Source organism: Aspergillus aculeatus (genome assembly GCF_001890905.1).
Source record: "Aspergillus aculeatus ATCC 16872 unplaced genomic scaffold ASPACscaffold_12, whole genome shotgun sequence".
In the NCBI taxonomy this organism is placed as follows: domain Eukaryota; kingdom Fungi; phylum Ascomycota; class Eurotiomycetes; order Eurotiales; family Aspergillaceae; genus Aspergillus; species Aspergillus aculeatus.
The window spans coordinates 787332-807043 of record NW_017962987.1 but is presented as its reverse complement, the minus strand read 5'-3'; the positions used below and the strand labels follow the sequence as shown (position 1 = coordinate 807043).

At 52.5% G+C, this 19712-nt stretch overlaps 6 protein-coding genes across 6 annotated transcripts; 3 read left to right on the top strand and 3 right to left on the bottom strand.

The window, feature by feature from the left end:
• Positions 1 to 838: 838 nt before the first annotated feature.
• Positions 839 to 1365, top strand: ASPACDRAFT_62292 (putative C2H2 finger domain protein; the record flags this gene model as incomplete). Its single annotated transcript, XM_020203774.1, has 3 exons — positions 839 to 879; positions 956 to 1135; positions 1248 to 1365. The coding sequence occupies 3 exons, from the start codon at positions 839 to 841 to the stop codon at positions 1363 to 1365; spliced, it is 339 nt and encodes a 112-aa protein (XP_020054377.1).
• A 483-nt stretch (positions 1366 to 1848) lies between these two features.
• On the bottom strand, positions 1849 to 2954 carry ASPACDRAFT_45335 (putative mitochondrial carrier protein; the record flags this gene model as incomplete). The annotated part of the gene is made up of 4 exons (XM_020201586.1): positions 1849 to 1893; positions 1950 to 2277; positions 2373 to 2712; positions 2783 to 2954. 4 exons carry the CDS (start codon positions 2952 to 2954, stop codon positions 1849 to 1851), a joined length of 885 nt encoding a protein of 294 aa, XP_020054376.1.
• A 973-nt stretch (positions 2955 to 3927) lies between these two features.
• ASPACDRAFT_1882064 (DNA-dependent ATPase RAD54) lies at positions 3928 to 11254 on the top strand. The gene is made up of 14 exons (XM_020198269.1): positions 3928 to 3996; positions 4044 to 4713; positions 4776 to 4859; positions 4906 to 5029; positions 5080 to 6610; positions 7373 to 7535; positions 7620 to 7790; positions 7857 to 8544; positions 8612 to 9420; positions 9502 to 9606; positions 9655 to 9773; positions 9831 to 9910; positions 10000 to 10159; positions 10231 to 11254. Coding segments are annotated over exons 1-14 (5364 nt in total). The 5' UTR covers positions 3928 to 3994; the 3' UTR covers positions 10889 to 11254.
• A 710-nt stretch (positions 11255 to 11964) lies between these two features.
• On the bottom strand, positions 11965 to 12306 carry ASPACDRAFT_45333 (uncharacterized protein; the record flags this gene model as incomplete). Its single annotated transcript, XM_020201585.1, has 2 exons — positions 11965 to 12164; positions 12279 to 12306. 2 exons carry the CDS (start codon positions 12304 to 12306, stop codon positions 11965 to 11967), a joined length of 228 nt encoding a protein of 75 aa, XP_020054374.1.
• A 1562-nt stretch (positions 12307 to 13868) lies between these two features.
• On the bottom strand, positions 13869 to 16847 carry atm1 (ATP-binding cassette Fe/S cluster precursor transporter ATM1). Its single transcript, XM_020205579.1, has 7 exons — positions 16215 to 16847; positions 16090 to 16149; positions 15917 to 16031; positions 15596 to 15864; positions 14487 to 15533; positions 14195 to 14411; positions 13869 to 14108 (listed from the first exon to the last, which is right to left on the bottom strand). The coding sequence occupies exons 1-7, from the start codon at positions 16596 to 16598 to the stop codon at positions 14008 to 14010; spliced, it is 2193 nt and encodes a 730-aa protein (XP_020054373.1). The 5' UTR covers positions 16599 to 16847; the 3' UTR covers positions 13869 to 14007.
• An 890-nt stretch (positions 16848 to 17737) lies between these two features.
• Positions 17738 to 19545, top strand: ASPACDRAFT_80143 (AIM24 family protein). The gene is made up of 7 exons (XM_020205578.1): positions 17738 to 17975; positions 18073 to 18191; positions 18260 to 18331; positions 18383 to 18553; positions 18608 to 18726; positions 18783 to 19014; positions 19073 to 19545. Exons 1-7 carry the CDS (start codon positions 17771 to 17773, stop codon positions 19376 to 19378), a joined length of 1224 nt encoding a protein of 407 aa, XP_020054372.1. The 5' UTR covers positions 17738 to 17770; the 3' UTR covers positions 19379 to 19545.
• The last annotated feature ends 167 nt before the right edge of the window (positions 19546 to 19712 follow it).

The following is a 19712-nucleotide window of genomic DNA, read 5'->3' as shown; positions in this document are numbered from 1 at the left end:
TCTACCTTGTATGTTGGCTGGCTGGCTACCTTACTATTTCGGTCCTGGTTCCGGGGAGGCCGTCAATGAAGTGTTTCTGACAGTACAAGATTGTAATGCTGATTACTTACCGGCCACCAGCGCCCGCACAGCTCGTGCACAGGGCATGTGAAAGGCAGCGGTGACCCAATCATGTGTGCCGGATTATATGCTACATCAAAGGACATTCTTTCGACGTCACCCCGTTGCAATGTCTTCTAGTAGTAGATGCTAGAATTGATGTCTTCACTCGCCATTGAGGAGGGTATAAGATATTTTGCTATGAGCGCAAAAGTACAGAATTGCCCAGACACCATTCAAAATTACCGCACCGTCTTTACCATCGGTGTCTTTCTAGTTGCTGAGGGGACCTGTAAGTGGGCGCAAGAAGCCATTATTGGGTCGGTGTATTATTTCACCTAAACCACCAGTGGACGACTGGCTGTTCCATCCGGCGGCAACATGCCGAACGCATAGCAACGTCATAAATTACGGAAACCACGGGGAAATGGCCGTACGAACAGCTCGCTGCTGACAGAGAGCCGAGCGTGAGCCGAGGCCTGCCGATGGGAGTCCCGCGGCCCGCCGCCAAGAACCTTGCCCCCTACGCCCAATCAAGTGCGAGACGTTTGAGGAATTTCTTCTCGCACGCACAAAGGCGGAAATTTCAAGGGCAGCGACCCGCTCCAAGGTTTTAGTTTCTCTCCGTTTATCGGTACTATCTGCCTCTTACCACGATCACTGGAGGGCATCCCGTCAGGCTAGGTACTCCATACTATCGCTATTTTGGGCCTCCGTTGTGATATCAAAAATAAAAAAAATGGGTGCTGTCAGGAAAATCAAGACCAAGCGCAGGACTAGGTAAGGATCCTTCTTCTTGATACTCCCGCATGCGTTGCGCATAGGTGCATGGCTAACCTGTCTCGTATTTGTCTAGAGACTACGATCAAGTCCGCGCGGATATCCAGTCGTCTAAGCATCTCACACAGTACAAAGCTACCAAAGATCCAGAGGACCTGCCCGGCCTGGGACAACACTATTGTGTCGAATGCTCCAAATGGTTTGAAAGCGAGTTCAACCTGGTCGGCCATAAGAAGGGCAAGAACCACAAGAGAAGGTCAGTTGATGGTCTGATATGCTCCGCGCGATTACCCCGGATTTGCGATGCGAGTGACAACTCTATCGCCTCAATGCTCGTCTTGTTGTGCTAACTCAACTGGTCCAAATAGACTACGCATCATCCGCGAAGAAGCTCATTCGCAAAGAGCTGCGGAGGCCGCAGTTGGCCTGGGTACCGACAATGGCGTGAGGGTGCAGGAAGAGACCGTGATGGCCATGGAAGATTAAAAATCTACAAATGGTTCTACACAAGCAATCAGCCTCGCTCCAAAATCGCCAACGTGAAGCAGCGCAGGTTGTATTTGCATGCAAACGACCCTTTCGGTACTGCGACAGACTCTCATGGGCTCGAAAATCTTTTACCGCATAAATGCAAATTTGCAGCCGTTGTCGTTGTCACCAAAGTGATATGATTGGCTGTTTGCGGACAAAGCTTGTCGCCCGACGCGTGATTCGCCCAGTTCACACTAAGCACGTGAAAACATCAGGTGCCGAAAACCGCCATTTTTGTGCCGAACGCACTGCTTCCGTCTTGCGGTGACCCCCCTTGCAAACTGCCGGTTCTCGGAGCGTCGCACAGTTATGTCCCCACTCGGATCGGATCCGACTCCTCTTGGGCAAGAATAATTTACAAGCTGCAATTTTAATTACAGAACGTGGGGAATCGATCGAGCTGTCCTGTTCCTCCTTAGTCGAGCTTCTTGTATAAGTTCAGGCTTCTTGTAGATATCTCATAAGCCATTCGTAAGTCGCCCACTAAAGTACAGATTGTCAGCGCTGTCCAATCTGTCGTTTGCAACAATCTCACATACCTGAACCGCATTCACGATGAATGCCCTAAAGCTACACACCCCGAGGCCGCGGTAGAAGGCCTTCAGACCCTCAGTCTGATAGACCTCCCTGGCAACTTTAATTGAGCTTGCATCGCGTGTGTGTATGCGAGACGGTAGAAGAGGGCGATCCTGAGATGTTTCAATTGTCCCAGCCTGCAGTCTTGTCTTGATCACGTCTAGAGGGAAGACCGACACCCAGGTGACAACGCCAGCAATGCCGCCGCAGAGGAGGATCTTCAATGCAGCCAGATTCGTAGTATCGTCCTCGGAGTCCATGAGACGCTTACAGTACTCGTAAGACCAGAAGCTGTGGCGGTGTAGGTGTAAGGTCAGTGTACGTCCTGTCAACGAGCCGCAGAGGGTAACGGCGGGGGGAAGATCCGGGGCAGGCAGATCGCATACTAAAACCCATAGCCAATGGCGTCTCTGGCGCAAGTGATTCCTCCTGCATAGTATAGGCCCCTCCAGCCTCGGGTACTAATAATATCTTTGGCAACGGTCCAGGAGGAGATCCCGGGCCGGGTGTCCAGTTGGGCTCGACATTTGATAAACTCTGTGGGAGACGATACGGTCCAGCTGGCTAGTCCACCTGCAGCACCTGCGAGCCACACTTTATACAAAGACGTCCCTTGGGGTGAGGTCGGGTCTGTAATGGCTGTGTCCAGGGTCATCAACGACCGGTTGTAGGCCACGAAGAGCAGAGCGTTTAGCGCTCCATAACCCAGTATCGGAGCAGCGGAGCCTGTAATCAACCATTAGCATGGGTTCTCGGTTTCGTTCATACAGTAACAGGGTTCATCGTGCTTACAGACCTCGCACCAGAGAAGTAACGCTCTCCAGGCGGCTCAATTGCTGGGTGGTTGATGATGCAACGACTTCTGCATGCTGTCCCGCCTGCAGTCGAACCTTGATAATGTCAAGCGGATTGCCGATGATGATCCCAATAGCACCGCTCAAGTAGCCAGCCCAGAAGTCGGCGGACATAGCATATGTGATACGATTGGAGGGATTCTGGCTTTCAGCAACGGTGAATCGTCGTAGTTGGTACACAATTGCTATGTCATCACTGACTAGAGAGCATTGACAGGCGGCGTGGATATATTATCTAAACCATCCCGCACTAAGAAGCGACCCGAAAGTTACTATACTCGATAGGTCCTTAGCACTAACAGGTCTCTGCGGGGTATTTTGCACTCGGGGTTTGGTCTAAAGCTGAAGCCTCGGGATAGACATCTTCCAAGATAGGAACCATGAGAAGAAGCCGGAGTCAGAGACGCCCAGTGTCGCTACTTAGCTCGCCAAGCTAGTGGGTTCAAAGGTGTCTGTCCTCTCTGCAACACACCGCATTTTCACTTACATCGTCACAGAACAGTATTTGTGCATATATTTCATGTACTTGTACTGCTTCCATGCTGTTGTTTTAGGCATTATTGCGACGTATCACTGAAATATATAACGCCGTTCTCAAGCCATAAACGAGTCCGACACTGCAAGGTTCACCGCAGCGGCCCAATGGGCAAATTGAGAACCACCATAGGTATTCCCTATAAGCTACTCCGTACTGAGCTCCGATATAAAGAATCTCAACTCATCGGAGCCATTGTACATGGCTAGACAACTTATCAACTTCCGAAAACGATTTGATGCTGCCCGCAGCTTTAGTTTTATCTGAAGGGACTAGTGCACTTTTATGGACTTTAGCATGAATAGGTGATACCGAGTCCAACCAGTTGATGGGCGCCCGAGGCATCATAATCTGCGTAGCTTTTGATAATGAAAATCTAGTAGCATTCTTCTCAACTGCGCCAGTTTAGTTTGCCTCAAGTTCGCACGTTTACCAAAATCCGCAGCGGCCAATTGTTGACAGGATCATGTGACCACGCGATACTTTGGTGTCCAGCAATCTGTAGGCAAACGCGCTAAGATGTGGCGAGCGCGTCCTACTGACTCGGCGAAACAACAACCGCCACCAGCGACCAAGCGACAGTTAGAGGGTGTCAAACACAGGTTGATACGTATCATCCATGTAAGGTCTCTTTATTTGCTATCCCTTTACTCTTCTAATGTACATAGGTATCGCCCACGACCCGTCCTGAAAGAGAATGCCACGAGCACGCCGGTGAAGCTCCAACCCGGCACTCCCGGGAGCTCCATCGACCGGCTCTCGAGACCCTTCAAATGCCCGGGATCGGCCACCCCTACCCGCACATCAGACAAGCCCGCGAGGAAGAGACGGAAAGTGAACTATGCTGGCGCCGACGGAGATGACAATGATGAGGGTCAAAAGCCGTACACGAACGAGGACCGTCTCGCGCTCGCCACCCGGGACGTAAATAGGTTTCCTGTCTTCAAACCGAAGGACAAGGACACAGCTTTCCGACAGAGATTCAAGGTGCCTCTCATCAACAAACAGGTTGACGGTTTTGGTGCCCGACCAGCCCCGACGCTGGGGATGAGGCAAGGCGCTACGTTCGTTGTGAAACCGTTGCATGACCCAAGTGGCGAGTTCGCGATAGTGCTCTACGACCCGACTGTTGACGATGTCGAAAAAGCAGAGTCCAAGGAAGAACCGCAAGGCGATGCAGAGGGTGAAAAGCCTCAACTGGATGAACCACTGGTACATAAGAGCTTGGCAGATATTCTTGGACTTAAGAAGAAGGTTGAAGACAGACCTAAGGTCCCCGTTGTCATCGATCCACGGCTGGCGAAGGTTCTACGGCCGCATCAGGTGGAAGGTGTTAAGGTGAGTGTCGGTCCTGTTGAGAGATGCGCTGCTTTCTTTGGCTAATATGAAATCTTACCTAGTTCCTTTATCGGTGTACAACCGGCATGGTAGACAAGAATGCGAATGGGTGCATTATGGCTGATGGCATGGGCTTGGGTAAAACGGTATGCTAATCGCCTACAATTCAATTCCATCTACTAATAGTAGCAGCTGCAATGCATCTCATTGATGTGGACATTGCTCAAGCAATCCCCGGAGGCTGGAAAGACGACCATACAAAAGTGCATCATCGCGTGTCCATCCAGTTTGGTCGGAAACTGGGCCAATGAGCTTGGTAGGTTACAAGCAAAGATTAAAAAACACATAAACTGATAATATTTGCAGGGAAATGGCTTGGCAAGGATGCAACCACACCATTTGCAGTCGACGGCAAGGCCTCAAAGACGGAGCTTATTGCTCAAATGAAACAATGGGCCATCGCGTCCGGACGATCGGTCGTGAGACCATGTCTGATCATTTCTTATGAGACCCTGCGCTTATATGTTGATACACTGAAGGACACCCCGATCGGATTACTACTATGCGACGAAGGCCACCGACTGAAAAACAAAGAGAGTTTGACCTGGACTGCACTCAACAGCTTGAATGTACAACGTCGGGTGATCTTGTCTGGTACCCCAATCCAGAACGATCTGTCGGAGTACTTCTCACTTCTCCATTTCGCGAATCCGAACCTGCTGGGATCGCAGAACGACTTCAGAAAGAGGTTCGAGTTGCCAATTCTTCGAGGAAGAGATGCCGCGGGCTCAGAAGAAGATCGAAAGAAAGGAGATGAGCGGCTGGCTGAGCTTTCAGGCATTGTGAACAAATTTATCATTCGCCGAACGAACGAGCTGCTGTCAAAGTATTTGCCGGTCAAGTACGAGCATGTCGTATTCTGCAACATGTCCCAGTTTCAACTCGACCTCTACAATCACTTCATTGAAAGTCCGGAGATTAAGAGCTTGCTCAGGGGTAAAGGGAGTCAGCCGTTGAAAGCTATTGGACTCTTGAAGAAGCTCTGCAACCATCCTGATCTCCTCAATCTATCCACAGACCTTCCAGGCTGTGAACACGCATTTCCGGAAGACTATGTTCCTCCCGAAGGACGAGGACGCGACAGGGATATCAAATCGTGGTATTCCGGCAAGATGATGGTCTTGGACCGTATGTTGGCACGTATCCGCCAGGACACGAACGACAAGATTGTTTTGATTAGCAATTATACGCAGACATTGGATCTTTTCGAAAAGCTTTGCCGGTCACGGGGATATGGCTCCCTGCGATTGGACGGTACCATGACCGTGAACAAACGACAAAAGCTCGTCGACAAGTTCAATAACCCCGATGGCGAGGAATTTGTGTTCCTTCTCAGCAGCAAAGCGGGTGGGTGTGGTTTGAACTTGATAGGTGCAAATCGGCTGGTCCTGTTCGATCCCGACTGGAATCCGGCAGCCGACCAGCAAGCCTTAGCGCGTGTCTGGCGTGACGGTCAGAAAAAGGACTGCTTCGTCTACCGCTTCATCGCCACTGGCTCGATTGAGGAGAAGATCTTCCAGCGTCAATCGCACAAACAATTACTTTCTTCGTGCGTGGTGGACTCCGCCGAGGACGTCGAGCGACACTTTTCTTTGGAATCACTTCGCGAGCTGTTCCAATTCAAACCGGATACTAGAAGTGATACACATGATACCTTCAAGTGCAAGCGCTGTCGGCCCGATGGGACGCAGTACATTAAAGCCGCTGCCATGCTGTACGGTGACACCAGTACTTGGAACCATTTTGTGAACGATGGAGAGACTGGCCACCTCAGCAAGATCCAGGACTTGCTGATCCGACAGGAGACTGGGGAAAGAGATGTCTCTGCGGTTTTCCAGTATATCAGTCATTGATAGATAGCGAGCACGATTTTATCTTGTCATGTCTTAGCGTGCACTAAACGAGTCTCTCAAATAGATGATTTAATGCCACCACACTAATATACCAGAGCATGGTTTCCATTATTGTAAGTGGGACTAAGAAGTGGTTATATTGAGCAAGGATAGACACACTGTAGTTATTGACTAGGCGGTAAGGAGTCGGCGGTGCCGAGTGCTGACACTACGTCACATCGCGTCCGCTAAGTTATCCACGTTGTGCCAACGCATCTTCCTGTGAGAGCTCCCCACATTGTTATTGACATCGTGCCTACTGCCGAGCGACAAGGCTAATTATCGGTATAAGCAAAGTGACCGCGAGGGGCGACTTGAACTTCCCCAACAAGGGAGAAGCCGTGCTAGCTTGCGACTGATGGCTTCGGAAGAATAGTTGGCTTGCTAACCTACTTTACATACTAGTTCATTTACAGCTCCTCCTTTCTGGCGAGTCACCACCGCCTCACCGCCCAGCCTAGCCAGAACGACGCTTGCACACCATGAAAACCATCTAAAACCGGCCCCCGGAGCTTAATCAGTCGTTCGATTTTATGGGAATCGGAGCGATGGATCACTCAATCCAACGTTCGCTGAACGATAAGCTCTATGACCGGAGGAAACAGGGAGCCTTGGAGTATGGATACTTTTTTTATCGATAAGAGAGGCCAGATTAGTCGCAATCAACCCGAGTAGTCAAGACTAACTCATGCGATTTCTCCTACCAGGCTCGAGAAGGTCGTTCGCGAAGCCGCTTTCAGGGGGGAGCACGAGGAGATTCAGAAAATCGTCGACCAGCTCTGTCACGATTATGCCTACGCCGTGCATCAGCCTCATGCCCGAAATGGCGGCTTGATCGGCCTCGCTGCCGCTTCGATAGCGTTGGGATCCGTGAGTCCTCCCCGGAAACTGTCCCCCTGGCCGAAGCAAACTCGATGTCCCTGGTATATTGAACTGTTTGGATTTACTATATAGGAAGGTGTTGCACCGTACTTGAAGGAGATCGTACCGCCGGTGCTGGCGTGCTTTTCCGACCAAGATGCGCGCGTTCGGTACTATGCTTGCGAGAGCATGTACAACATTGCCAAGGTTGCGAAAGGAGAGATCCTACTCTTCTTCAACGAGATCTTCGATGCGTTGAGCAAAGTGAGTGCTTGTCGTCGACGAGGTTGGGGTTTCTGCCTGCTTACTATTGCCCTTCTCGATTCATAGCTCGCTTCCGACTCCGAACTGTCAGTCAAAAACGGCGCGGAACTCCTCGACCGACTTGTCAAGGACATCGTTTCCGAATCGGCGGCCTCTCATGTCTCAGTGCTGCAGCTTACGGAGAAGCAGCAGGCAGATCCGGAGTCATTGGAGGATGTGGATCTACCGACTGCGTTCTCGCTCCCGAAATTCATCCCCTTGCTTAAAGATCGGATCCACGTCACAAGTCCCTTCACCAGAACATTCCTGGTGTCGTGGCTCACGCTCCTGGACACGATACCCGACCTAGAGCTCATCTCATTTCTGCCGGACTTCCTCGGAGGGTTGATCAAGTTCCTCGGGGATCCGAATAGAGATGTCAATGTCGCGACTCAGGCGCTTCTGGATCGGTTTCTATCGGAGATCAAGAGGATCGCTCGGCTCAAGAAGGGAATCGAGGAAAGCCGCAAAGACCAAGGAAGCGATACTAGACAGTCCACAACGAGTGACGGTCTCAGCGTGACGACGACGACCGATCAGACTCTAGCCGTCGAGTCGGAGACAAATGATAACGCGATAGAAGATTCCGAAATAGATTCCGTGACTGATGAAGATGGCTTTAACGCAGACGGAGATTGGATTCCTGGCCAAGACGTTCAGATCGACTATGCAAGGATATTGGAGATTCTCGTGGGATATGTTGACACATCGTTCGGTGAGCCTTTATTCAATTGCTCTAGTGCCTGCTGGAACGGACACTTACGCGCATCATAACCTGCTAGTGGAGGAGATGCAGTTGACGGCCCTGCGTTGGATCGACAATTTCTTCGAGATCAGTCCCGAAGACATCTTGCCCTTTGTGCCTCGTCTGCTGACCCAAGTACTCCCGGCGATGTCCAGCGGCTCGGACCAAGTGCGGCAGGCCGCCAACCGAGTGAATACATCTCTGCTGGAATACATCGTCACATTGTCCGAAGACACGTCGGAGGAGACCTCCCGACAAGGGCCAGTGACCAAGCCCAGTAACACGAATAGCAAAGACGTGGTCGTCGAACGAAGGTCGTCCACACCAGGCAGCAGACCTTCCGAAGGCACGTCGAACGAGACGAAAAAGCAGGCCTCGCCGCCACAAGAGGTGTCGACCGAGCCGACCCCCAGGAGCAGCATCATCTCAACGTCCGTGCCGCCCGCCGATCTCGATTACGCTGCGGCGGTCAACTCTCTGACGCTGCAGTTCCTGAACGAGAACGAGACCACCCGTGTTGCGGCCCTCTCCTGGCTGATCATGCTCCACCGCAAGGCGCCGAAGAAGGTGATCGCGTTCAACGATGGCACGTTCCCGGCCTTGCTCAAGACGCTGTCCGACCCCGCGGAGGTGGTGGTGACCAAGGATCTGCAGCTCCTCTCGCAGATCTCCAGGAACAGCGAGGACAGCTACTTCAAGTCATTCATGGTGAACCTGCTGCAGCTCTTCTCCACGGATAGGAGTCTGCTAGAGGTGCGCGGGAACCTCATCATCCGGCAGCTGTGCATGAACCTCAGCCCTGAGCGCATCTACAGGACTCTCGCGGACTGCCTCGAGAAAGAGGAGGTGAGGAATTACCACCACCACATTAAAGAACCATCACGACTGAATCCCCCTCACTGACCCCATCCATTAAATGAACAACAGGACCTCGAGTTCGCGAGCATCATGGTACAGAATCTCAACAACAACCTCATCACAGCCCCCGAGCTCTCGGAACTCCGGAAGCGCCTGAGGAACCTCGACAACAAGGTAGGATATATCGGCCGCACGTATTCCAAGAAACTGACCCAATGTCAGGACGGCCAGGCTTTTTTCGTCGCTCTATTCAGGTCCTGGTGTCACAACGCGGTCTCGACATTCTCGCTCTGTCTGCTCGCACAAGCCTACGAGCAAGCATACAATCTCCTCCAAGTATTGTACGACCACCTTTCCTCGAACACCAGTGCTCATAGTCACTAACAAATATCTTACAGCGCCGAGCTAGAAATGACCGTCAACATGTTAATCCAAATCGACAAGCTAGTCCAGCTGCTCGAATCCCCCGTCTTCACCTGTCAGTTCTCCCATCTCTGCCCCCTGCCCCCTGCCCCCTGCCCCCAGCTCCCTCAAAAGCTCACCACCCCTAAACAACAACAACAACAGACCTACGTCTCCAACTCCTCGAACCAGAACGATACCCCTACCTCTACAAATGCCTCTACGGAGTCCTTATGCTCCTCCCGCAAAGCTCCGCCTTCGCCGCCTTGAAGAACCGTCTCAACAGCGTCAGCAGCATCGGACTCCTCCACACCGGTCCCCGACTGTAAGTCCCCGTCCCTCTAAACCCCCTGAAGCATCAGCAGCATCATCTCTAACACCGGATGGCAAATCCAGAACCGCCCTCCCCTCCTCCCTAACCACAAACTCCACCTCCACCTACGACCGCCCCACCGGCAGCAGCCGCCTCAAACGCGAAGACTCCTCCAGCTCAACCTACACCACCACCTCCGCGGCAGCAGCCGCAGCCGCAGCAACCTCATCACCATCGTCAAGCACCTCCTCGATCCGGTGGGTCGAACTCCTCGACAAATTCAAATCCGTCCAGGAGAGGGCCCGTCGCGCCCAGCGCGCCTCGCAGCGACCCCTCGACCAGGACGCCGGCGGGCCCTTCGGGGCGGCGGCCGGTGACGGAGCAGGAGGACTTACACTCACACGACACCCCGGCGCAGGCGTAGATCTAGTCCACCGCGGGGCCCGCGACAGAAGTACCATCGCCGCCATGTTGCCAGATGTGCCGAGGGGAGGCACGGCGGGCCTGGGAGCCGGAACCGGTGGGGACGGGGCGCGCGCCGGTGGTGGGCCCGATGCCGGTGGGAATGGTGCTGGTGCTAGTGCTGGTGCTGGTGGTGCAGCTTCTGGGCCGGGCGCTGCGGCTGCAGCAGCTGGGGGCGGCGCGGCCGGTCGAGCCGCGGCCGGGGCCGGGCACAGACATAAAACCAGTCTACCGAACCTGGGTCGCTTGGGGATTGGGGGTCGCAAGTCGAAACGGTGAATCGTTTCGATTCGGCTATTCTTCTATTTCTGGACCTCGGGGAAAGAGTGGGGGTTCCTTGTTTTTCTTTCGTTTTTGTTGTTTGTTTTGCATTTCGGGAAGTCGTCAAGAGAGCGGGGAATGGGGGCCCGTTTCGATTTTTATATGGAAATGAAAGTTGGGGAGGTCGGTGAATGATGAACAACAAGGAAGAGGTGGAGCGCGGTGTCTTGAACCTGCCTATCCCGAGATTACCCAGGATATATGCCTAGATGTGAAGCTGTCATTGGCCTGTATCCCGCCATTGCTTCGCAATAATGCGCGGGAGCTTGCCAATATGAATATGATATCATTAGACCATTGCAATCCGACTTCGAGATTTACTACACCTTTCTTTGGCTCCTCAACGTGACTGATGGCAAACTTGTAAGTCAGATGCTAGTAGTAAATGTATATTCGGGGTAGACCGTGTAATGTATGTACAGTAAGGGTAGCGAGAACAGTCTGAAACAGATAGATGCGCCGTCGAGGTCACCGACGACTCGCTAATGGGCTCGAGTAAAATATGGACAGATAGAAAGTGCAACATCGCTTGAGCGATCACAACTCCGAAGCAGAAATAAGACAACGGAGGCTAGAATCAACGGAGCATAGTCAACGGTCGAAACAGATCATGCATGAAAGGCGTCAGCAAGATGGTGGCATATGACTTCCAGAAAATAGCCACGAGGAGAGGCAGAGTGTTAAAGGCCAATTGAACCGGCAGACGGGAAGTCCCTGTATGACCCGTGGACCAAACTTCAACTGCGCGGGAGCGAGATAAGCCAGCGCACGCGGTGCGATTCTTTGTGATAGATGGATTGAACCAATCTCGCTCCCTATCGCATCAAGGGCGAGACATCCGAGGTAAGCTTCAAAGGCAAGAAAAACCATGGACTATTCCCCCCGCTTGGGTGCTGGAGCCGACGAATGGAATGAAGAAGCAAAGAAGGACAAGTCGTCATATCCTTGACACGAGACGTTATGTCGAGGATCAGTGGTCGAACAATATGGGATTGAGGCAGAGCGTTAAATCGAGTTCGGGTTTGATGCCGGAATCACCGCCAGCGCGAATCCCCGGAGGATCCCCATGTTGGGGGCTTCCAGTAGCCTCCCGTGGATTGTTTGGAGACAGTGCCGGTGGAGGAGTTCGATCCGCTGGAGTAATGGTATTCGCCGTCGACATACTGCACGCCTGAGAAGGTGCTCCGGTGCTTGCGACGAGCATAACGCTGCTCTAGACGGTAAAGCTCCAGCTCTGTGAAGTCATTCTGTTAGCATGGGGCTGCTTTTGCGGGGGTAGCGATCGGGTCCGGGGTTGGTCAGGGGCTTGCACTGCCGCGCGACCATCAAGAGTTCATAAGAAACGTACTTGCTTGCAACTTCTCAATGAAGCCCATTTTGTGTATTTTTGTGTGTGTAGTTGTGTTAGAGAGTGGTTCGGCTAGTTCGGAATCGGGCCGTTAACGTTTGGGGGCGGAGGAGGAGGATTGTATAAGATTGTAAGGTCAAGGATTTGAAGGGACCAAGTTGCAATTGAGCGAGCGATATATCTGAATGAGCCTTGAGCTGCACGAGAAGGAGGGAAGGCTGGTTTATGCAGTGGTGCGATAGGGTAGGCAGGAAGGGGAGGGGGAGGGGGGGGGTTGGGTGGTAAATGGTGGATGGTGGGAAAGGGAGCTAGATGCAAGTCGAAGCAAAGTAGCCGAGTGCAAGTGCGATTGGAGGGTTAATAGCTTTAGTGGCTCAGTTGGTGGGAGTTTAGTAGGGAGACGCGGTGGCTCGGAAGATTGGCACCCAAGGAGAGACTCTGCTCCGGAACTAAAGCGGAATTGATAAGACTAGTTTAGGTTGAGGGGGGGTTGAGATTCGAGGGAATTATTGGCAACACTATAGGACTGGAAAGAACGGAAGAGGAACCGAAAGGAAATAAGTAGAGAACGAACGTGGGGTTGGGGGGGAAGAAAGAGGGGGATAGAGAATATGACGAGTCCACGAGGAAGGGAGGGGAAGAAGAATGAAGAAGAAGAAAAGAAGCGGAAGTGAAAGAGAGAGAGAGAGAGTCTGGACGGGACGGAGTGAGGGAGTGTCGACAGTGACGGACAGGGAAGGGAAACAACTGCAACTTGCAACTGCAACTGCAACGGCAACTGCAACAACGTGGGTTGTGGGTTGAGTCTAACTATAGTGGGGTTAGCCAGGGGTTGAACTGGGTTTAGTTCTTGGTCAACTGGCAACCGTCATGGCAAAATCAACACACAGTCTTCCTCATGGCCCGTGTTGCCTCTTCAACCCCTGACTAGTAGAACACTAGCCAGCACTATTAATTACACAGTACACCAACACGACACAACAACTCAAATCAATCACTCTCGCTACAATGCCACAATTGCTGGAACCCAACCAGCAAGGTTTGAACCTATTCGCCATAGTCACCCTTGGCAGTTGACCTAGTATCCCAGCGCCCCATATTCTCGATCTTCGAGAAAACTTTTTTCCTTTCTGCATGCGTGTTTGCGGAGGATAAACGAACGTGCTGGTCCGTCCCCTACCGTACGCTGCAACGCACGGTGGTCAATCTCCCTTAACTAGCGTTGCCTCTTTCCGGGTTGACACCTGCAGTTCCATGGACGGAAACGGTCAGATCGGCAGGTGATTCTTCGACATGCTTTCAACAATGGGCAATAGCTCGGTTGGTAGTTGTTGCTGCATACCTAGTAGTTCAACTACTGCTGCCAGACACGCGACTGGACGAAGACGAGAGATTCATGTGTATCCCACCCCAGAACGGGACTGGCGTACCCAGCAAAGTGGTATCCATGGTCGACTTTCAATAGCCGTGCCTAACGCTCTCCAATACTAACAGCCTTGACCCAAACTTACGAAATGCTTGGAGCTCCATCGGACCCCCGCCGGTGGTTTGGGTTAGATAGAAGGGAAGGCTGGCACCATTTTAGTTGATCATAGACTCATTCTGATTTTCAACGACCGCCTGAGCTGCGAGTCGTGTTCTCTAAATCTAAAAAGTATATTTACGTAAGCCTTGGTTTCTTGTCGTCCAATCTCCATAGGAAGCAGACAAAAAAGGTACGCCCACGAGCTCACTTCTGTCGCTGGGGGGAGGACGGGCCAGCGTCTTGCTCCACTTCCTCCTCTTCTACGTTTTCCGATCCCTGCTCTTCCGTGAGAGACATTTCCTGCGCTGTGGCGGACGTTAGCGCTCAAAACGAGTTCGTATGGCTTGGTGGCGGATGCATGGGAAAAAAAAAAAAGACAAACTCCACTTACTGTTCCACAATTCAGAATAGATGCCATTCTGTTCCAGAAGTTCGCGGTGCGACCCTATCTCCACCACACGGCCCTCCTTCAGCACCAGGATCTGGTCGCAGTCGTAGATCGTCCGCAATCGGTGGGCCACGAAGACGCTCGTGCGGCGCTTCTCCTTGAGAATACTGTTGATGTTTTGCAACAGTGCCTTCTCCGTGTAGGTGTCCAATGCAGAGGTCTGGTCGAGTTATCCGTTAGCTCCCCAACCCTATAGCGCAAGCGACTTTACTGGTTGGAAGGGCATGATACTTACCGCCTCGTCGAAGAAGAGAAGCTCGGGATCCTTCAGGATTAACCGCGAGACAGCCAGTCGCTGCTTCTCACCACCGGATATCATCATCCCCCGCTCTCCGACAGCCGTCTTGTATCCATCAGGTAGCTTCTCGATCAGTTCGTGGATGTGGGCGCGTCGGGCAGCCTTGCGGACGTCATCATCGGTTGCGTCGATCTGTCCATATCGGATATTATGTTCGATTGTGTCGTTGAACAAGGGAGTATCCTGAGGCACCACACCGATGGCCTTGCGCAGACTCTCGAGCGTCACGTCGCGGATGTCTTGCCCATCGATGAGGATCCGGCCCTCCTGGACATCGTAGAAGCGGAACAGCAGGCGCAGAATGGTTGATTTGCCGCAACCACTGGGCCCGACGACCGCGAATTTCTGACCGGCGGGGATCGTAAAACTAGCGTTCTTGAGGATCGGCCGCTCTGGGTGGTAGCCGAAGGTGACATTCTCGAACCGGATCTCACCCCCTTGGTTCAGCACCAGGGGCTTCGCGTTGGGGCGCTCAATGATGTTCACATTGACTTTTTGCAGATTGAACAACGTTTCCATGTCCAACAGTGACTGGCGAAGCTCACGATACACGGATCCGAGGAAGTTGAGAGGGACGGAGAGCTGGAAGACAAGCTGATTAACCATAACCAGGTCACCAACGGTCAGAGTGCCAGTGGCCACGCCGTCGGCCGCGAGATACATCATTGCCGCCAGGGCGCTGGAGAAGATCATGTTCTGCCCAGAGTTGAGGAATGCAAGGGAGGTGGTGACTTTGATCGAAGCATCCTCGTAATTCTTAAGCGCCTTGTCGTAGCGAGCAACCTCGAATTTCTCGTTGTTGAAGTACTTGACAGCCTCGTAGTTGATCAGGGAGTCCACAGCAACGGTGGCACCACGATTGTCGGCGGCGTTGGCCTGCTTACGAAACTTGGTTCTCCAGGCGGTGGTGGTAATTGTAAAGGCCGAATATGCGAGCATGGTAGTAGCCGTGATCGCCGCGAATTTGAAGCCATACTGATAAGTCTGTCGTCATGGTTAGTAAGTACCTTGACACATTCAATTAGGAAAACCGGGCCATGCTATACCAGAATCCCGCACACGAGGGAGATTTCCAGCGCGGTAGGGACGACGTGGAACACCATGGAAGTCAGCAAGAAGCTGATACCCTTGGTACCACGGTCAATTGCCCGCGTCAATCCTCCGGTTTGGCGCGTGAGATGAAAGTTCAAATCTAGGCGTAGCAGGTGTTCAAAGACGTTTCGCGCGACCTTGCGGATCGCTTTCTGGGCTACACTGGCGAAGACCGCATTTCTGAGTTCCTGGAACACAGTGGCACCGATTCTCGTGACACCGTCTGGCAGTTCAAGGTTAGGCCTGGACAATTGAGCGGCGAGATCCTGACTTACAGGCGATAATCATCGAGCCTGCAACTGTATAGGCTGTACCACCTACAGTCGCGAAATCCACATTCATCGAGTCGACAATGTTTTTAAAGTAGAAGGGTACCTCGACGTTCAAGATCTGGGGGCGCCCGATCAGCACACCAGTCTGCATGACCAACATTCCCCATGCAACTTACCTTGGCCCCGATAAGTAGAGATAGGGCGCTTCCAACCCGAAGCTTTGTTCCCCAATCGTCCTACACCGTATCTAATTAGCACAGCTCCGGATAGCTCCGCCGCATTTGCATTCGAGTCCTCCCACCTTTGGCCAAAGATACTTTGCCATCTCCTTCATGATCGCCCAGTCCGCTTTCCTTTGTTCCTTGGTCGCTAGCGTGGCTTCGCTAAGCAAGTCCTTCTTCTTGGGAGTAGTGGTGGCATTCTGGTTCTCGGGGGCTGTCGTGGAAGCCTGAGTCGCATTCGCTGCTCCCGGTTGTACCGCGGTTGGGCTGGTAGGGTTCTTCGAGGCGGGAGGTGTGCTCGCAGACACTTGTTTCTTGTTGGAATCGCTGGATGTCGAGACGGCTCTGAGTTGCACTCCGTGCAAGGCAGAGGTCCATAAGGTTGGGCGCGTGACAAATTGGCGCTGGTCTACGAAGCGCCCCGGGACACGCCAGCACGGCGACCGGGCGGCCCTGGGCAGCATGGTGGCCGGTCAACAATCTTCACAATGACCGGGAATTGTTCAAGACTTCCTCCGCTCTCAATGGCGCATTGCAGTGTCGGACAGAGTAAAGGGCACAAAGGTTCTCCGCGCGAGACGCCGCCGGCTTGTGAATGAGGACCCGCCGGGTTCGGAGGAAATCGTCGGCGGGGAGATGCGCGGGGAGATCGGGAATCCTTATCCTTGGAACTGGATCAACGAGCTTTCGCTGGCGGAATGAAGTGCTGTAAAGGGTTAAGGTGACAATGTATATCTGGCGATAGTCGTCAAGGAGTTTATATGCGAGCCGACAGACTGAATGACACGAAAGAAGGCAGATCTGTCGCAATCGCCGATTTTGTATTGTTGGACAATCTCCGGTAATGGAATTACCACTTTTGTCCCGCGGTTCATGCCAACGCGGGCGGTGGGCGGCCGTTCACCCATTTGGACAAAAAGGAGGATTAACTCTTCTTACTTCAGTCATGGGTCAAAGAAGCCTTTTTGATTCTGATAGGAGACAGCGGTCAGGTAGATTAACGAAGGAGCGTGCGGTTGCAATTGTTGTTATGAGCTTTGGTGCAAGACGAATTGTCTGATTCTAAGGAACGGCTGGTAAGTGCTAGTCGAGATAGGTATGGGCTTATAGTTCATATATCGTGCCCATGTTATCTATGAACACTTATGTGGAGGCAGTGATCATGCTATGCATACATATTAGTCAGTACCAAGTAGCCTCCAGGCTTGTCTCCTAATGGCAGGGGAGAAATAACAACCAACTCCTCCAACTCGTACTAGAACTATACCGCAGGAGTTATACGCGTGAGATCGGTATGACATCAGCGGGAAGCCGTCTGGCGCACAAAAACCACCACAGCTCAATACAACACTTCTTATTGTTGGGTCAAGGCTTACTCCTTGAGGTAGATAAATCGATCACTACCATTACAAGTGAGTTAGGTCTCATTTCCGCCGTTCAACTGCACACCAGAAAGCACCGGGGTAGAAGTGGTCGAAGGCCGGTCATTGAGTGCCAAGCCGCAGAGCAACGCTTTCCCCGATCAGGAACTGCGAAGAATTACTGCGATTACCGCGGAGGACGAGCCGAAGCATTCTCGTTCAGCTCCCAATTATTTCCTCTTCTCTTCGCAGATTCACACACTCCCCTTTCAACCATGGCAACAGGCCAACCTTTGAGGGGAGCTGTTCGGGCTCTGTCCTGGACTCGTGTTCTTCCCCCTCGGGCGCGACAAGGAGCTTTGCTGCACCGCGCATGCCAGGCCAGAGGCGTCCAGATTCGCGCTGCGCCCGCGGAACAACCTGCGGTCAATGGAGACAATCTCCCTGTGTCCAGCACTCCCACATCAGCTGAATCCGCTGGTAGGTCTTGTCGCAAATCCAATTCAATGCGGTGCAGGCAATTGGATCCTTCGTTTCACACTAAAACCCTCTTGCTAATATACTCTCGTGGATATAGATGCTCGGTTCGATGTCATCGGCGCACCCTACTCGCTCCTGTCGGTTTCACTTTCCGCTTCGCAGAATCTGTACACTCGCCGAGGGTCGTTGGTTGGGTTGAGTGGGAAAGCAGACAATGTAGGCAAATACCGGAACTCTCGCAATCTGCTCACGTACGAGCTACCTCTAACATCTGATACAACCAGGTGATTTCCACCTTGAGTGTCCTCGAACCTTTCCGGAGAGCTGTTGTCGGCGTGCCGTTTCTCTATCAGAAGGTCTGATCTGTCCCCGTAAGTCGAGGGATTTGCGGCTAACTTCGTGCGCAGATATCCTCCGCCAGCCCGGTGACGGCCCTGGTCTCCGTCCGCTCGCCAAATACCTCTTTTGCGGTCGTACACCTCAATGGCTCGGTCGACTGGATGGTCGCTCAAAGGCGAGCGCTACTTGCCTGGACGGGTCGTTCGCTCTCGATTCGACCCACCATCAACACGAACCTGGTTCGTCTCATCCAGAACGTCACATGGTCTCATGATTATAGCTAATTCGCGAAGAGCCTGTCCCACTGGGGTAGCTCTGAGGTCACTGGCAGAGGATTGTTGGCTCTGGTTGGCAACGGCCAGCTGTATTCGGTCGAGCTCAAGGCCGGCGAGCAATACATAGTCCATCCCAGGTATGCTTGTCAATTCTACCCACTGTGCAGAAGCTCAGCTAACTGGTCTTGAAAAGCAATGTTGTTGCTTACACTATCTCGTCGAACCCCCCTCGTCCCTACCGTTTCAAGTCTACGACATTGAAGCTTCAGGTTCCGGGCCTTAAGAGCCTGCCTGCCTTCATTCAAAGCTACATTCAGAGTTCCAAGTTCCTCCAAGCTATGTCCGAAGCGGATACTTGGAAGTCTACAATGAAGCTGGTTCACAGGCTTCGCACCTGGTCTCGAATGACCATCTGGGGAGACAGGGTATGCTCAATCAATCTCACCCTCAAGTTGTGTTGTGCCCAGTGCTGAAACTGTCTAGCTGTTCCTTCAATTCGACGGCCCTACAACTATTCTCCTTCAGACCCGCGGGCCTCGCATCAACGAGGTCCTGACGAAGCACGAGGTGAACGAGCTTGCTAGTGCTCCGCGTGGATTGACCATTGGCCCAGCGAAGCCTCCAACACCGGCGGAGGAAGCATCGCGGAAAGCAGCAGAGGAGGCGGTAAATGCTGCCCCTGTCCCTTCCCGGACGCCGGACGACTTGTTCCAAGAAGCAAAGGGCACGTCGCAGAGCGTCGCCAGGCTCACCAAGGATGGCAAGGTGGTTTTCGAGAAGCTGGAATAAGCCAGTTGAGTGTTTAAGCAATCTGTTTCAATTATTCTGCTTCGTTGCATAAGTCCGAGTTCAATTATTGGAGGGTTCATTTTCATTGCAGGCTCAATGTACTATAGACAGCATGCGTCCGATCGTACGCCAAACTCTCTTCATGAATCCCATATATTGCTATCGCGCTTGGATCATCTGCTGCCTTTTCCTGAATTCTGCCACTTCATGTCTCGAACTTGCTCATTAAGAATTACTGTAAACACGGGCAGGAGTTTGCGCAAAAGTATGGAAGTGGTGAACATCATTCCGGACCAAGGGTCCTGCAAGGGGTTCCAATAGACCGGGCATATCA

What these genes read in the sequence shown, in the direction of transcription:
- ASPACDRAFT_1882064 (XM_020198269.1), top strand. An exon ending in ATATGTTGACACATCGTTCG is followed by an intron (nt 8,545 to 8,611) that starts GTGAGCCTTTAT and finishes ATAACCTGCTAG; the next exon opens with TGGAGGAGATGCAGTTGACG. An exon ending in TGAGGAACCTCGACAACAAG is followed by an intron (nt 9,607 to 9,654) that starts GTAGGATATATC and finishes ACCCAATGTCAG; the next exon opens with GACGGCCAGGCTTTTTTCGT.
- atm1 (XM_020205579.1), bottom strand. Translation starts at nt 16,598, where the DNA reads ATGCTGCCCAGGGCCGCCCGGTCGCCGTGCTGGCGTGTCCCGGGGCGC. An exon ending in AGGCTCGATGATTATCGCCT is followed by an intron (nt 15,865 to 15,916) that starts GTAAGTCAGGAT and finishes TTGAACTGCCAG; the next exon opens with ACGGTGTCACGAGAATCGGT. An exon ending in TTCTCTTCTTCGACGAGGCG is followed by an intron (nt 14,412 to 14,486) that starts GTAAGTATCATG and finishes TAACTCGACCAG; the next exon opens with ACCTCTGCATTGGACACCTA.
- ASPACDRAFT_80143 (XM_020205578.1), top strand. Translation starts at nt 17,771, where the DNA reads ATGGCAACAGGCCAACCTTTGAGGGGAGCTGTTCGGGCTCTGTCCTGG. An exon ending in CACATCAGCTGAATCCGCTG is followed by an intron (nt 17,976 to 18,072) that starts GTAGGTCTTGTC and finishes TCGTGGATATAG; the next exon opens with ATGCTCGGTTCGATGTCATC. An exon ending in TGACCATCTGGGGAGACAGG is followed by an intron (nt 19,015 to 19,072) that starts GTATGCTCAATC and finishes GAAACTGTCTAG; the next exon opens with CTGTTCCTTCAATTCGACGG.